The following is a 15101-nucleotide window of genomic DNA, read 5'->3' as shown; positions in this document are numbered from 1 at the left end:
CCCCCCCACTCTGCAGGATCCTCCTGGAACCCCCAAACCCACCTGAGCCACTGGGTCCTGGCCCATCAGACTCCCCAGGACCCCCTCAAGGTCCCCAGATCCTGCTGGGTGCCCCCATGCCATGGGGTCTCCAAGACCCCCCACACCCACCAAGGTCCCCCCCCAACTCCCAAACCCACAGGGTCCCCCGGGAACCCCCAAACCCTCCCTACTCACTGGGTCCCTACCCACCAAGCTCCCCAGGACCCCCCTCCTGGACCCCAGACCCCGCTGACTCCCCCCGCCCCCCCCCCCATCCCATAGGGTCCCCCCAAACCCTGCAGGTTCCCAACCCAGGATCCCCTCAAGGACCCCAGACCCCACCACCCCCGCAGGCTCCCCAAACCCCCACCCCACCCCCTCCCATTCCTCAGGCGGGGCTGCGGGGCGCAGCGGGCAGGCGGCGGGCAGCAGCGGCCGGGGCAGCGGTACCGCGGGGGCGGGCGGGGGCCCAGGGGACGCAGCTGCGGAGGGCGCGGGCGGCGGCCAGGAGAGCGGCGGGACGGGGACGGGGGCGGCGGCGGAGCCCCTTCTGTAACCGCTGGCTCTGCGCCGCCAGCGCCAGCTGGGCCTGGGCCACACCGGCTCCCAGGCGGCCCAAGGCCTCGGCGCGGGCGGCCAGGCGGAGCTCGGCGTGCCGCAGGGCGCAGTGAACCTGCCGGACACGGCCCTCCAGCTCCGCCGCCGCCCGACGGCGACCCTCCGCCGCTACTAGCCGCCGCCTCGCCGCCGCCAGCTCCACCGATCCGGGGCTGCTGCTGCTGTTGTTGCTGCTGTTATTGCTGCTGCCGGTGCCGGTGCCGCCGCCGGTGGTGGTGGTGTTGCTGCCGGTGTTGGTACCGCCGCGATCGGGGCGCTGCTCGTCGCCCTCAGTCGGACCCGGATCCGCCGCTGCCGCCGCCGCCATGGGAACGGGAACGGGAGCGGGGCAGCGGCACGGCGAGGATATATAGCCCGGGGGCGGCGCCGGCTCCGTGCGGCTCGGCCCCGCCGGGGGCGGCTCCGGCACCGGCACCGGGCGGTGGGGGAAAGACGCGACCCCGGCCCGGTACGGTACAGCACAGCCCTGGCGAGGGATGCTCGGTATTGTCCGGTACGGCACCGTCACGGATCCGGGCTCGGTACTGGCCCCGGGCTCGGTACGGCTCGGTACAGCACCGTCCTCGGGCTCGGTATGGCCCGGTACGGCACGGCACCGGTATCGACACCGGCACGGCCCCGGGATCGGTATGGCTCGGTACAGCACTGTCCTAGGGCTCGGTACGGCACCGGCACGGCCCCGGGCTCGGTACGGTCCCGTTATGGCACCGGCCCGGTGGCGTTAGTGGTTCGTGGTGCTGGAAAACTGCCCTCCCTTGGGGGGGTGTCGCTGGGAAATGCGGAGCTGGGGGGGCAGGTGTCACTGGAAAAGGCTGGGAGGGTTACTGGGGGGTCACTGGGAGGGGCTGGACTGGGAGGGGGTTACTGGGAAGGGCTATTGGAGAGGTTATTGGGAAAGGCTTAGGCTGGGGAGGGTTACTGGGAAAGGCTGAGCTGGGGTAGTGGGGAGATTTACTGGGAAGCGTTAGGGGGAAAGGCTGGACTGGGACGGGTTACTGGAATGGCTGGTTTTGTAACTGCAGCCCCTGGGAGAAGCAGCTCAAGAAGCTCCTGGTGCTGGTTGGGGGATGCTGGTGCCCCAACCCGCAGCCTGGGGCAGGGAAAGGGCAGGAGGCAGCCCCCGTCCGTCCCCCCCCCCGGCACTGTGGCTGGGGTGTCCCAGCCTTGGGGTGCAGGGCATGTGGCACCAGGACAGCGTGTCCTTGGTTGCATGACTGTCACAGCAACATCGCTCCAACGTAATTATCATTTAAGACTGTGTTAACAGAGCTGAGAGTGGGCTGAGACAGCACGGGGAGGGGGCTGGCGTGGGAGGATGCTGCTGCCACCTTGCTCCCCCCAGGGAGCCTGCTTTTTGGGTTTCCTCCTGCCAGGATGCCATGCTCAGCAGCTGCATCTTCACGTAGGGGCGTGGGATAAAGCCTGCTTGCGTTTCGCAGCAGAGCAGCAGAGAGGATAAAAGAGTTCACAGAAAACAGGTGCCAAGGTCTCATCTGACCCCCAGACAGGAGAAAAAGCCTAAGCTGGGGTGGGTTTTTTTGGCTGAAATCTGTTTCAGGCAGAGCCACGTCCAGGCCTGCGGTGGATGTCACCCCCACCCTACGTGGGCTGGTGGCAGCTTTGCTTTCCTTACCTTAGAGGGAAAAAAAACCCCACAAACCACCATCCCTTGTGCTTTGCGTCGCATTCCTGCTCTTGCCAGCGCTGCCACACGTCTGCCAGACACCGGAGCAGCGTCAGAGGCTGCTGCGTCAGTGCTCCCGGCCCCCGCTGCTGGCTCATCCCTTCCCTGCCTGTCCACCGGCTCCCACTGCATCGCTGCTGCCCGGTGTCGGAGACACAGCCGTGACATTTGCTTAAGCTCTGCAGGCTCCATTTCAGGCTGTAGGAAATCTGAAGTCCAGGCTGAGCCATCTTCATGTGTCCGATGGACATGCTGCTCTAAAATGGGGTTTGGGGATTTGAGGGGTGCTGCTCCATCGTAGGTTCAAGGTCAAAGCTCTGCTCTTGCTCCCTCTGCCTCCAACCCAAAGAAACTGTGGGGACAGGCAGGTATTAAATAGAACATCCTCCTCTCTGATTTTTTTTGCTCTGCTTTGGTGGAACCTGGACTCCCAAGGGTACCCTCAAAGGGGGAAAGGTCCAGGGTCTGTCTTGCAGTGAGCTTCCCCCATCTCCCCAAAGTGAAACCTTAGAATCGCTGAGGTTAGAGGGACCTCTGGAGGTGCCTGCTCCAATCAGTCACCTGCTCATAAAATAATTGCTTTTTTGGGTCACTCCCCAGGTCTGTGCTGCACATCACCTTCCCAGCTCCAGTCCCTGGTCCAGAATGAGAAAAGGAAATGGAAACGGGAAACAGCTGTGCCTGGACATGAGTTTAAGAAGTAAGATGGGGCCAGATGGGCTGGGGACATCGGCCAGTGAGGCTGAAGGTGTCACAGAGACACACGCACACCCCCCAGCAGCTGTGTGTCCCCAGACTGTCCCAGCCGGCCATAGCACATCCCAGTAGATGAGCAGACAGAGGCTGGTAAAGAATAGAAAAATACAAGAAATGCCCCTGCCCCTTCGGATAAGTCACTGCCTGAGTCCCAGAAACCCTCCCGCACTGCTGCGGGATCTCTGCCTGGGCTGACGAGCTATTAATGATTTAGCAGAGGAGTCTGAAATTAGCAGCACTCAGAATAAACCTCTTTGATGCAAAAGCCCGGTTGAGAGCGTTGTTCTCCCTTTCCCGGCAGCGACCCTCCGCACCTCGCAGCCGCATGCGGAGGCACCAACCGCTGGGATGGGGCACTGTGCTGCATCCCGCAGCCAGCCCCGTGCCGGTCCCCGGTATTTCCCCAGGGATGCTGGCAGCCCTCCGCACTGCCCTGGGGTAGGGCAGCTGGAGAACGTAGCCAAGGGCTGTGCGCTGGCCTCTTATCTCCAGCCTCTTTAAAGCCCTGCGTTGGGATGTCCTCCAGAAAACCGAAACCTTATTATAGTCAGTAAATAATTAATGTTAGTGCCATCTCTCCCAGTTTCTCTGTAGGTTTTTTCCCAGGTGTCGCAGTAACCAGGGCAGGGGGGGGAGCGAGGTGCTGCTCTCTCGTCCTGGCCCAGTTTAAGGGAAGGAATCCTGCATCTGGATTTCAGGTTTAAGCCCCAGGACTCCTGGGTCAACCCAGCTCCCTGCCCCACCACGCTGGACCCAACAACGCTGGCAGCAGCGGTTTGGGACCGGAGCCCTGGCACGCAGTGACAGCTCAGCTGGGAGGTGATGGGGCACAGGGAAAACACCGGAGCCATGGGGCGTTAAACAGCGTGGTGCTGGGCTCGGGGGGCCACACCGTGCTGCTCGGCTCTTCCTGGCAGTGCCAGGCTCAATGAGGCAGCGCCGGGAGAGGTTTCGTGGCCGGGATCTGTGCTCAAGGCACCTGGCAGCGGAGGAGACGACATATTTCCAAGCAGTGCTTTGAGTTATACACAAATGAGAGCTCGGCCAGGGAAATGACACCGGCTGGAATTAAGTACGGTGTTTCTGTGCCAGAGGCTTAAATAAATAAACGCGGTCTTTGTGCCCTTTAGAGAAGGAATGAGCTTCTTGGCATTGGCACCATCCTTTAAATTGATTTCTCTCTCTCCTTTTTCCTCTCGGGAACCGGCTGGTGCATCTGAGCCGAGCGGCTGCCGCTCCAGCTGCACCCTCAGCGCGCGGCTGCCGTTCTGCTGGGCTCCTTCCCTGCCTGCCCTGCTGCCTGCTTTCCCTCCTGGTTTCCTTCCTTTCCTCCAAACCTTCAGGAAAGGATCCAACCCCTCGAGAGTGAATCACCAGCCCTTTGCAGAGAACCACAGAGTCACCGAGCGGCAGGAGACAGGACGGGCTGAGCCCGGCAGCCCTGGTGCCCGGGGAGCGCTGGGCATCCCTGCAGCACACGTTCCCCCGCCCCGTGTCACCACTGTCCCCAGGGGAAATCGGGCACAAACAGCTGCTGCCAGCAGGAGAAGGGATGGATGATGGTGTTGCTTTGCAGGGTGCTGAGCAGAGAGGGTGAAATCACCCCCCGCAAAGGGTGCGGGTTCCTCCAGGGCTGCGGCCAGGCGGGAGAGCAGGACTGGGTGGCAGGAGGGGTGGCCAAAGGCTTTGGGGGTGTTGAAGCGCTTGGGCCAGGTATGGCCCGGCTGGAGGTTCATCGCGGGGTGGATGGGCTCCTGACTCAGGCGCGAGGCACCCAAAACCACAGGCAGCACCCAGGGAGATGAGCACCCAGTGCAGGTGAGATTCAGTGGCCTGAATCCACAGGGATGGGGATCCTCGGGGCCAGGGATCCAGGGAGGTGGGGATTGTTTGGGGCAGGGATCCTCAGCGACAGGGAACCTCAGGGATGGGGATCCTTGAGGACAGGGATCCTTTGGGGCAGGATCCTCAGGGATGGGGGTTCTTTGGGATGGGATTCTTGGGGATGAGGATCCATTGGGATAGGGATCCTTCCAGCGACAGGGATCCTTGGGGAATGAGACCCTTGGGGACGGAGACCTTAAGGGTGACGACCCTGGGGACAGGGAAGGCGATCCTCAGCGACAGGGATCCTTGGGGATGAGGACCCTTGGAGATGGGGACAGTTTGGGACACAGACCCTTGGGGATGAGGATCCTCGGGCAGAGGGATCCGTGGGGACGGGGGTCCTTGGGGACGGGGATCCCGGGGCTGGGCAGCGCGGCCCGGAGCAGCTTCGCCCGCCGCACTCTGCTGTCCCTCGCGGCGGCCCGTCGGGCCGGGTCACGTGGCTCACCTGGCCCAGGTGAGGCGGGGCCGGACGCCGTTCCCTGGCTCGCAGGTAACGCCGGGGCGGGGGGGGCCGCGACGCCGCTGTGGGGGGACCCAGGCCCCGGCTCCAGCCCCGGCCTCAGCTCCGGACCCGGCCCGCTGGCAGCGCCCGCCGCCGCTCGGTGCTTCCCCCGGCGGGGCCGCCCGTCCCGGGCTTGGGGGCAGCAGCAGCAGGCCGCGACCGGGAGGGAGGGAGGGAGGGAGGGGCGGGCGGGCGCTGCCCCCCCTACACCGGGGATCCCCACGATCCTCCCCCGCCCCCCGAGACCGGCGTGCCCCTGGTGCTGTCCCACCGCTAACACCGGCTTCTCCCCCTCCGTGCGCCCCGGGCCTCCCCTGAGACAGGCGTCCCTAGCCGTGTGTCCCGGCCCCCCACCCAGGGCTGGGGGACAGCCCCCGCTCCCCCCGCCGTGCTGCCGTCGTTTCCCCTGCTCTGCCCCGTCCCGCCGCTCTGGGACCTTCCGTGCCCTCGCCCTGGCGGGCTGGTGGCGGTAGGAGCTCTCCGGGGGAGGGGGGGGCGGGTCGGGTCTCCCTGGTCCCTGCTGGGGTCGGTTGGGCTTTGGAGGGCTGAGGAGCGAAGGAGGGGTGTAGTGGGAAAGGGGAAAGGCCAGGCCCTGCCAGGCCGGGTCAGCGGCTCTGCTGGAAGCCGGCTGTGCTCTGCCATCAGCTTCTCTTCTCCTGAAAATTCACCGTCCCAAGGGTGTCCGGGGGCCCCGGGTGGGCAGAGGGGCCTCTGCTTGGTGCCCGGGCAGGTCTCCCTCCTTGCAGCGCTTCGTTTGCGAGAAGGAAGGGCCAAATTTTGTTTACCTGCACTGTGGCGGAGTCCTGGTTGTCAGCTGGAACGGGGGGTGTTTTGGGCTGGGGGTATGAGGAAGCATTTGGTGAGAGGCAGCCCCTTGGCCGGGCTGTTTATACCCCAGGTGGGGAGGGAGAGGATACAGGAGCACAGAGAAGAGGCCGGACCCCTGTAACTCTGGGCCAGGGTCTCTATCGCTGCCCGGTGCCAGCAGATCAGTCAGGAGTCTGGGAGCTTTGCGGGGTGGCTTTCAGCTTCTGGCAAGGCTGCTTAGAAAATTTAAAAGCTATTGATGCTTCTGTGTGTTTGGGAGAAGTTGTATCTATGTGTAAATCTTCTATCCTGAATTTAGGTCCTCTGGCCCCTTTTTAAGTTAATGCTTTGACCTCCCTAGCTTTTAACAACAGTGGCAATATGGTTGTTGGCAAACCAATGTGACTTTATTAAGTAGATTCACAACATAATTTAGTTTTTTTTTTAAAAAAACTTTCAAAGGAAATCCTGTCCTCTGAACAATGAAGATCTTAGACCCCGGCTAATCCTCAGAGGCGCAAACTGTGAATCCATCCTCGCTCTTCTGAAGCAGATGCTGAAATTTTTTAGAAGGATCTTCTCTATTCACAGACGGTGCCTGCGTGAGAACAGAGAAAGCTCCCAACCATCTTGTGAGTACCAGCTCAGATCTGGATTTTAGTCCAAGCTTTTGTTTATGGCTGTGTTAAGCAACTGGCTGCAGGTTTCAGTTCAGGCCGTTGCTTGTGCCGGAGAAGCTGCAGATTGAGGAGGTGTGTTCTGCACGCGTTCCCGGGGAACCCTTCAGACGTGCGATCCTGTGGTCACAGAACCGCTGGGATGGGAAGGGGGCGAGCTCGGTGTTCAGGGCTGGAGGGGTCTCCGTCACAGCCGGGGGGGTTGTGCAATGTCAGGCAAGAGGTTTAATCTCTGTGCCTGCAAGTCTTTTTCTGTAGAGCTGAGATAACACTCTTCCCTGTGTCAAAGATGCTCTGAAACTTCTCAATATTATATATTGTTATGTAAATTATTATTACTGTGCAATGCATACAGTAGAGCTCTTGATGAGGCCTCAGTATTAAGAGAAACATCCCAGTAAGCAGCTCTGTGCTTAGATCAGCTCAAATGTTTTCAGTTTGTTTTTCAATTTTTAACTGCATTACAAAAATGGTGAAGCTGAAGGGAAAAAAAACCAAAACAACCTCGTTGTTCTCAAGTGAAAGCAATCAAAACTCTCCACTGATGCTGAGTCCAGGGAGCTCTGCCTGGTCAGCACTGAAATTGGAGCATCTGGGGCTTTTATATTTAACATATTGTCCAGGAATGTGCAAAGGAAGCTCCTGGGACATGCTCTACTTACAAATTTTTATAAGCTGATGGAGCCAAAATATTCCTGGAAAGCAGCAGTGTACTCTAACTGCTTGGGGAGGGTTTTCAGTCTGCGCCCGTTTCTTTGTGGGGACAACATTGCTATTTGTTTTTAAAAAAGGGAAAAAGAGGCAATGCTTTTACAAGGTGGGACAAATTTATTTACTCATGCTTGAGGTGTCCTATAGAAAGTATATAGTAGAGCAGCAGGGACAGTCTAAAACCACTTAAGCTATGGCTGGGCTTTCACTGCTTATTAATTAGCCTAATTAGTATTTAAAAGGATCTCTTGGGGGTGAAAGCAGTGTTAGCCAAGAAGCTTAGAAACCGTGGACAATTTAGGGGCCCACCGCAGTCTGGGATAAAAGTGGCAGCAATAGAAGTGCAGAGTGACAGCCTTGGCCTGACTTCCCTCACCATTGCCCAACTTTCCTCATAATGGGGAGATTTAATGTGCCAGACTCCGCGCGCTGGATCCGTGGAGCTGAAGGGTGACGTAGTATCGTGTAAAAACAGTTTACTCCTGTGTGCAGACCTGGGGCACCTGCATTACTACAGTGGCAACGAGAAAAACAGTTGAGCAGATAGTCTGCTATAAGATTTCTGTAGCAGGTCTTTGTAAAAGTTTTGCTCCCACGAGGTGTGATTTGAGACCGACTTGTTGACAAGATCTCTTCTTTAAGCCTGATGAAGACATCCATTTTCCTAGCAAAGTCCTAAAGGTCTTAGCACGACTAGCAAAAATCATCAGTGGTAGTAAGGCCGTCATTGCTAAATCCTCTAAATTCAAATAGCATCGAATAATCTGGAGTCTGAATTGGCAGTTTGCATAATGATTGATTGCTCGTCATCTCATCCTGGGCACAGTGTGTTTTGAAATGGCTAAGTGCTGTCAGGGCCCAGCTTAATCCTAAGGAATGCAAGACAAAGGGGAAGTTGTTTAAAAGAAGATACTTTCCCTTTGGAGCCTGTCAGCTGGCTCCACCTACGGCTGAGCTGCTCATTTATTGCTCTGGAGCAAGGGCTCTGGAGCCTGACTCGTCCTCCAGCTGCGTAGAGGAAACCTATTCTGAAGGTTACAGGGATTTCGATGTCTAAAAATAGTCCTTTTAAAACTTCTCTCTTCTGATTCGAGCGTCTACCGAAAGGAAGTGGCAAAGCTAGTCGGGGAACCCTGAAACGCAGGCTGGATTCCCTCTCTGTGTGACGAGTGAGAACAGCGTAAGTCCTAATGCAAAATATCCCTGTAAATAATTGAAATGTTCAATCTGAGCTGAGGAATCACTGAATTTGAATGTTAGGTCCTTCTCTGTTGATCAACAACTTGCTGAGGTGAGACTCATGACAAATGCTTTGTTTGACTTGAGACCTTCTTGTTCTCCAGGTGCCTGAGCGGTGAGCCATGCTGGGCCAGAAAACAGGACTCCCCCACGACCTGAACAGCCACCGCCAGCCCAACCAGTCCTACCAGGAGGCTGTGCCCCTGCGGACCAGACCATCCAAGGAGACAGATGTCAGTCTGGAGGTGTTCAGCGGCTCCACGCCTGAAATCAAACAGAGCCGCACCAGAGCCCAGCAGATGCGGGATAGGAAAAGTCGCAAAGCTGACCTCAAAGACTCTAACAGGAGAGAGGCAGAAACAATTACCTTTATTTCTGGTACAGCAGAGGCTCCCCCAAACCAGAGCTTCTGCTGTTCCTCTCTGTCTCAGGCCTGGAACACATACAAGGCTGTTTTCTGTTGTATAGTGACCTGTGGGGGCTGCTTTCAGGACTGCAGTGTCTGCATCTCCTATCCTGGGCCGACCGAGACCTCCACCGATGATGGAAAGAATGGCGATTATAACGGGCGACTGCCAAACAGCCCCGCCAACGTCTCTCCCGCTGAGAAGAATGGGAATCAGATCAAAAAGTCCAGCATGGGCAGCAGTTTCAGCTACCCAGATGTGAAACTGAAGGGCATTCCTGTCTATCAAAACCGGAGTGCCAGCCACCACCTGGAATCAGATTCGTGCTGCAAAGAGCTGCTGTCAGAGAAGCCCTTCAGGAACAGCATAGAAAAGCCACCACTCCCCAGCAGCCACCGGAGTTCGGAGGAGTATTACTCCTTCCACGAGTCTGACCTGGACATCAGCGAGCTGAACGGCTCCATGTCCAGCAGGGAGATCGACGTCCTGATCTTCAAGAAACTGACGGAGCTCTTCAGTGTCCACCAGATCGACGAGTTGGCCAAGTGCACGTCAGACACTGTCTTCCTGGAGAAGACCAACAAGATCTCGGACCTTATCAATAGCATAACTCAGGACTACAACCTGGATGAGCAGGATGCTGAATGCAGGCTGGTCCGAGGCATCATACGCATCAGCACCCGGAAAAGCAGGGTCCGGCCCCATATTTCTATCCCAGCCAGCCAGAGCCACGAGGAGAAGACCAGCAGAGGCAACGCGCCAGACAGCGGTAATGAAACAATGCTGGAGTCCATGGTCATCAGCCAAGACGGTATGTGCGGGTTCCTTGCTGTTACCGCTTCAGTAAGAGAGGGTTATTTTATCAGCGTGATGGAGCAGGGTTGAAAGCTGATGTCTGCCTTTAGGCTGGGCTTATTTTCCTGGGATGTGTGAACGGAGGTCCTTGCGTTTCACTGGAGACTTCTGCTGCTCTCCAATCACTGCGTTGTGGCTTCTTGATAGTATCTTTTGCTGTCAGTGAAGTTTGTGCTGAGTAATATAAGGGCTTATTCTGCTGCTATTGCAATGATTCTGGCTTTCCTCCGCACCTCTAAGCTAGGCAGAAAGACCGTGAGTCAAACTTAACTGGTATGACCAGATGAGCTGGCTTGTGCCAGAGGATGTCCAGTTACTCAGCTGGCTCTCTCCCTCATGTTCTACCAGCGCTCTTTGCTAATGCCACCCTTAGAGTACCGTGACTGAGCTGAGACCTCCTCCATGCAGTGGGGTGAGGAGCGGCCAGTAAATATCCCTGCAAAGAGGAGGAAAGGGCTGTTGCCACAGCGTGAAAGCCTCACGGCTCTTCCGGGAATGCTCTCCTTGTCTGGAGCAGCCTGAAGTGAGTGACCTCCAGAACAGGTTCTAAGAGAGCTTCTTGTAGAAAGACCTTGAAAAGCTGAATATGGGGGGCAAAGGAGACCTCTAGAAGTAACGGAGGAAACCGTGTGGCTGTTGCATTTCCCAGCTTAGCAGTAAGGCTGCTGTTGCTTCCTGGTACTTAAGGACTATAAAGCTCAGATTACCAAGACAATGGTGGAAGCAATCTGAAGAATCAGACTCTACCTCTCCTGTTACCTGAGGGTGGTGCCTTCTGAAGGAGAGCCCTGTCACTTCCCTGACAGGGATCTTTACTCTTGAGTCATAGCTGCCCATCCTTTCCCGTCTCAGGCCCTCTTGGTTTTCATTCCAGATTTGGCCGTGCAAATATCAGAAGAAACACCAGCAGACGTGATAGCCAGGAATATGAGGCGGCATAGCAGCGCAGGTAACGTACCTGGCTGGGGGTCTTAGCTGCAAAAGCATCACAGGAGCGAGGGGAATGTCCTGAACTTCCCATGTTATGTACGCCTTCAGTTTTCACCATCTGCAAAGGGCCGAGCTGACACCGGCCTCTTAGGTTACCGTAAGGGGTATAGTTCTCTTGAGCTTTGGGAGCGAAGGAGGCTCGGGAGGCTGGGGAAAGGGAATGAAACACGCGTCTGGAGTGCTGTCTGTCCGTACGTGGAACTTAGCCCGAGCGCTTTCAGTCTCCTGGTATCCTGACAAAGTTTGGGGCTGTATTTGGGGTGTGACCAGCTGAGGTCACAGCTGGGTTACACTGGGAACAAAAGGAACTGTGCAAAAGGGAAGCAGGGGAGGGTGACGGGCTGTCCCCTGAGCTCAGATCCTGGCGGCATGCATGCTCCACTCCAAAGAGCAGCCTAGGGCTAAAAGACAAGTTTTCTGCTGTGTAATAACAGATCTCTCCTTGAAGATGGCTACAATACAGGCAGGGTTGTTCCCAGCCCGTGGGCTTTGTGTGGCTTTCTCCTCCCTCATGATACACAACGCCTTTTGTGGCAGTTGCTTGCCTAACTGCCAGGCGCTCAGCTGCTGTAGTTCACATTGTCTAATATCACCACGTCTTCTCTTTCCTCTCCAAGGCTCTCCAACAAGCAGAAATTCTTCTTTCCAAGACACAGAGACTGACTCATCTGGGGCACCTCTGCTTCAGGTGTACTGTTAAGGAAAAGGACCTGAGCAGCAGGCAGGCGTCTTGAGGCTTTGCTGCAATCAGATTTCTCCTCTTTCAATACGGAATGTACTATGCCACCTTTTTTTTTTTTTTTTTTTCCCCCAGTCTACCCTGATCCTATGTTGAAGCCAAATTTGTCCTGCTGTCTGAATTTCACTGGATGGTTTTTTTTTGGTTTGGTTTTTTTTTTGGACAATGTAAAACATCAAGGAAGTGAACTGTGGAGCTAGTGAACTTGGGAGGTGGAATGTGTGCCCAGGGAGGAGAAGATGGACAAGGAAGTATCAGATGACCTGTGCTTCTGTGATTTCCATACTTCACATTTAGCTTCAACAACCTCAGCGGCCCAGCCCTTTCCCCGCTTTGAGGATCTGTCGTACAGTTCTTGCTTTCTGGCATTGCAGAAGTTAACTTGGGTAGGGAATAACCAGAAGGTGTCTCTGCGACGATGCTGAGGTGAAGGCCAAGCACCTGCTCTCTAGGGACCCAGATCTCTATTTAAAGTGGCCGGGTTGGTCCCAAAAACATTAAGTCTGTGGTATTTGTTCTTCCCATTGCCCCTTAGTGGTGTCATCTCCCGCTGCCTTGTGAGGAGAAGGTTCAGGTAACGTGGTTCGTTTAAACTTTGGCCTCATGGCTCGTCTCCCAAGATAGTGCCAGTTCCCGGGGGTGGGATGCCTGGGCAGCTGCCCCACTCTCGCCTCCCGAGCAGACCGCAGGGATCAGTTTTGCAGTCACCGCTGGTCTGCGGGCGTGAGGTGTTGCCAGTTGCACACGTTGACCTAAGACTTGTGTGCCAGTCGGCTCTTCCTCGCTTGTCTGCCAAGCCTTCTGCACTTCCCCGTCATGCTGACTGCCGGGCAAGCCTTGAACTCAAATTATGGCAGGTGAGGGAAAGTCTGTTCATTTTTAGGTTTTTGTAATTAGGAATCAGGCTGTTTGACTGTTCTGCTAGAAACTCCCTTAAAAGCATCTTGCTTCGAAAGGAAAGCTTCCCGAGAGCATTTGTGAGGAATTTCTCGGTCTTGCCTTTCCCCTGCGGGCACTCCGTGCCTTCTCCTTCCCTTTGCCCCTCTCCAACAGCTGGTGGGAAGCAGGAGATGTGGAATTGCTACCCTGAGGGCACGGTGCCAGGCGACCTTGAGGGCTGCAGCATTGCAGCAGGAGGAAGCTCTATCTTACCCGGTGTTGCCACTTGGTTGTTTATCAGAAAGTAAACACGTGAAGCCATGGGACTTGTTTATACATTTGGGTGCCCTTGGACGTGAATAGAAAAGGCTTAGTTGAATTTACCAGCCATAGAATAAACACACCCACTGTTTTTTGGGGAGAGGGAAACCAAAATAGGCCCCGTGCTTTGGTGTGGACCGTGTTTTTGTGCCTTAATTCAACTGAAATGTGCCTTAATTCAACTAAAATGTGCCTTTATGTCATAGCCTGTGATTACTCTTCAAAAGTTGGGTAGAGGGGAGAAAGGATTTAATTCCTCACGTGAGGAGTCAGGCTTATTTAACCAGCCAAAGCCCTTTGAAATGTACAGTTGAAGTGCCTGTGAGAGCCTGGTTTTGTCCACTGCTTGCGTTTCAGAGCATGCTTTCATAAATCACGGACATTACTGAGACCACACCTTGAGACGCTGATGGAGAGAGATTTTGAAAATAAAGGGGAAGAGACTGAGACTTGGATTTGGCTTCCCCTCCCTGCTTTGTTTTTAAAACTGTCGGTTTGTGAAAAAAACCCGTTTATGCAAGGAAAAAGACTTGAAGCAAGGCCAGCCCGGGACTTCTGGAGGAGCTGCGTTTGGTCACCCCCTCCCGAATTCCGCACGTACTGATGGACCCGTTTGGCTTCCTGCTTCTGAATGGATTTGTACATACGTATTTGAACAAGTTTACTTAAACCTGTGCACTGAGGCATCGGTATGGGTCACACTGACACGTAGCTCTGGTCTGCGCGCTGGAGCTTTGGAGGCGAGGGGCGAGGATGGACTTGTAAAGAGCTGCCGATCACTATGACAGATGCAATAGCATATTTTTAATGTTTAGTCTGTGTACAAAGAGTGAATGCGTATGGATTAAGCTTGGGGGACCCCCCCCAAAAAAACCCCAAAACCCAAAAGAACACCCACCCCCCCCCCCAACTCCCTAAAAGGAAGACTGTCAACTCGATGGTCACTGAAGCTGGTGCACCTGTGGTGTCTTACGGGATTCTTTTGCACTCCTTGGCCTTAAACGTCTCAGTTTGTCTTTTTTTTTATAAAGCTAAAGATGTGCTCTTTACCTGCGCTGTGTCTTTTACGTTCCTGTTTGCATCAGTTCGGGGAGAGCATCTCTCAGTGGAGGGAGCCTGGGACAGGCGGGGGGGGTTGCGCAGGGGGTTGCTGATCCCTGCTTTTATCCCAAAGATATTTTTGTCCATTTGGCAGAGCTTGTCTGTGCCTGGGGTGGTGGGGAGGATTGTTGATAGAGCTGAATGCCGGGATGGTGCACGGGATACCGGGGAGCTGGGCGCAAATAAAGGAGCCTCTGGAGAAGTGGCTGTTTGCGTGCAGGGAAACCTGGACCTCCCCCGAGGAGAGATGCTGGAACTGAGGTCTGGAAAAACTGAGCCTGGAGGTGTGGGGGGGAATTTCCAGCTCATTCCCTGTGGTGTAGACAGTCGTTGCCAGACAATGCAAGAATCGCTCCGCAGCAGCTGCTGTCCCTGATGGTGGGGCAGGACCTGCTCAGGGAGGGAGCTGGCTCAGGCTCTGACCCTGTGACTTGAAGGACCAGTTTTGCAATTTCTAATTTTGCTACCAGAACTGGGCAGATGATAACCTGCAGAGCTCCATTCCCCACCGCCAGCCTTCCCTTGCCCTCCCTGGGCAGAGGGCACAAGGGAGGTGGTCGTGGGTGGGTTTTTTTCCCCTGGTGTACAGGACCAACTCTCCCGGTACCCGTGAGAGAGTGGATGGTGTGCAGGATTTGCACTAATGCCTTTTTTTTTTTTAATTCCCCCCCCCTCAAGTTTGGTCTGTGAAGAACTCGTGATTCTTGTCTAGTCCGTGCAGTTGGGCAGCAGGCTGAGCCCAAACTTGAGTCCTGTGCACAGTCCCCTGCCTGTTCTGTCCCGATTTTGTTAAAGACCGAGTTCAACCTGGCCGGTCACCCTTCGACAGCAGGCAGAGTCCTGCAGTGTGCGAGAGATGTGTTTCCTGGAAGGATTTTAAAGCTGTGAACAGGTAAACGCTGAC

At 55.8% G+C, this 15101-nt stretch overlaps 2 protein-coding genes across 2 annotated transcripts; one reads left to right on the top strand and one right to left on the bottom strand.

Annotated features, from left to right (window-relative positions):
- Positions 1 to 408: 408 nt before the first annotated feature.
- TRNP1 (TMF1 regulated nuclear protein 1) lies at positions 409 to 949 on the bottom strand. Its single transcript, XM_075773970.1, has one exon. It carries the CDS (start codon positions 944 to 946, stop codon positions 410 to 412), a length of 537 nt encoding a protein of 178 aa, XP_075630085.1. The 5' UTR covers positions 947 to 949; the 3' UTR covers position 409.
- Positions 950 to 5418: 4469 nt separating this feature from the next.
- KDF1 (keratinocyte differentiation factor 1) lies at positions 5419 to 14145 on the top strand. The gene is made up of 5 exons (XM_075773990.1): positions 5419 to 5459; positions 6741 to 6910; positions 9010 to 10123; positions 11042 to 11116; positions 11775 to 14145. The coding sequence occupies exons 3-5, from the start codon at positions 9028 to 9030 to the stop codon at positions 11855 to 11857; spliced, it is 1254 nt and encodes a 417-aa protein (XP_075630105.1). The 5' UTR covers positions 5419 to 5459; positions 6741 to 6910; positions 9010 to 9027; the 3' UTR covers positions 11858 to 14145.
- Positions 14146 to 15101: the final 956 nt, after the last annotated feature.

Source organism: Balearica regulorum, chromosome 22 (genome assembly GCF_011004875.1).
Source record: "Balearica regulorum gibbericeps isolate bBalReg1 chromosome 22, bBalReg1.pri, whole genome shotgun sequence".
NCBI lineage: Eukaryota > Metazoa > Chordata > Aves > Gruiformes > Gruidae > Balearica > Balearica regulorum.
This window is presented reverse-complemented; position numbering and strand designations above follow the sequence as displayed.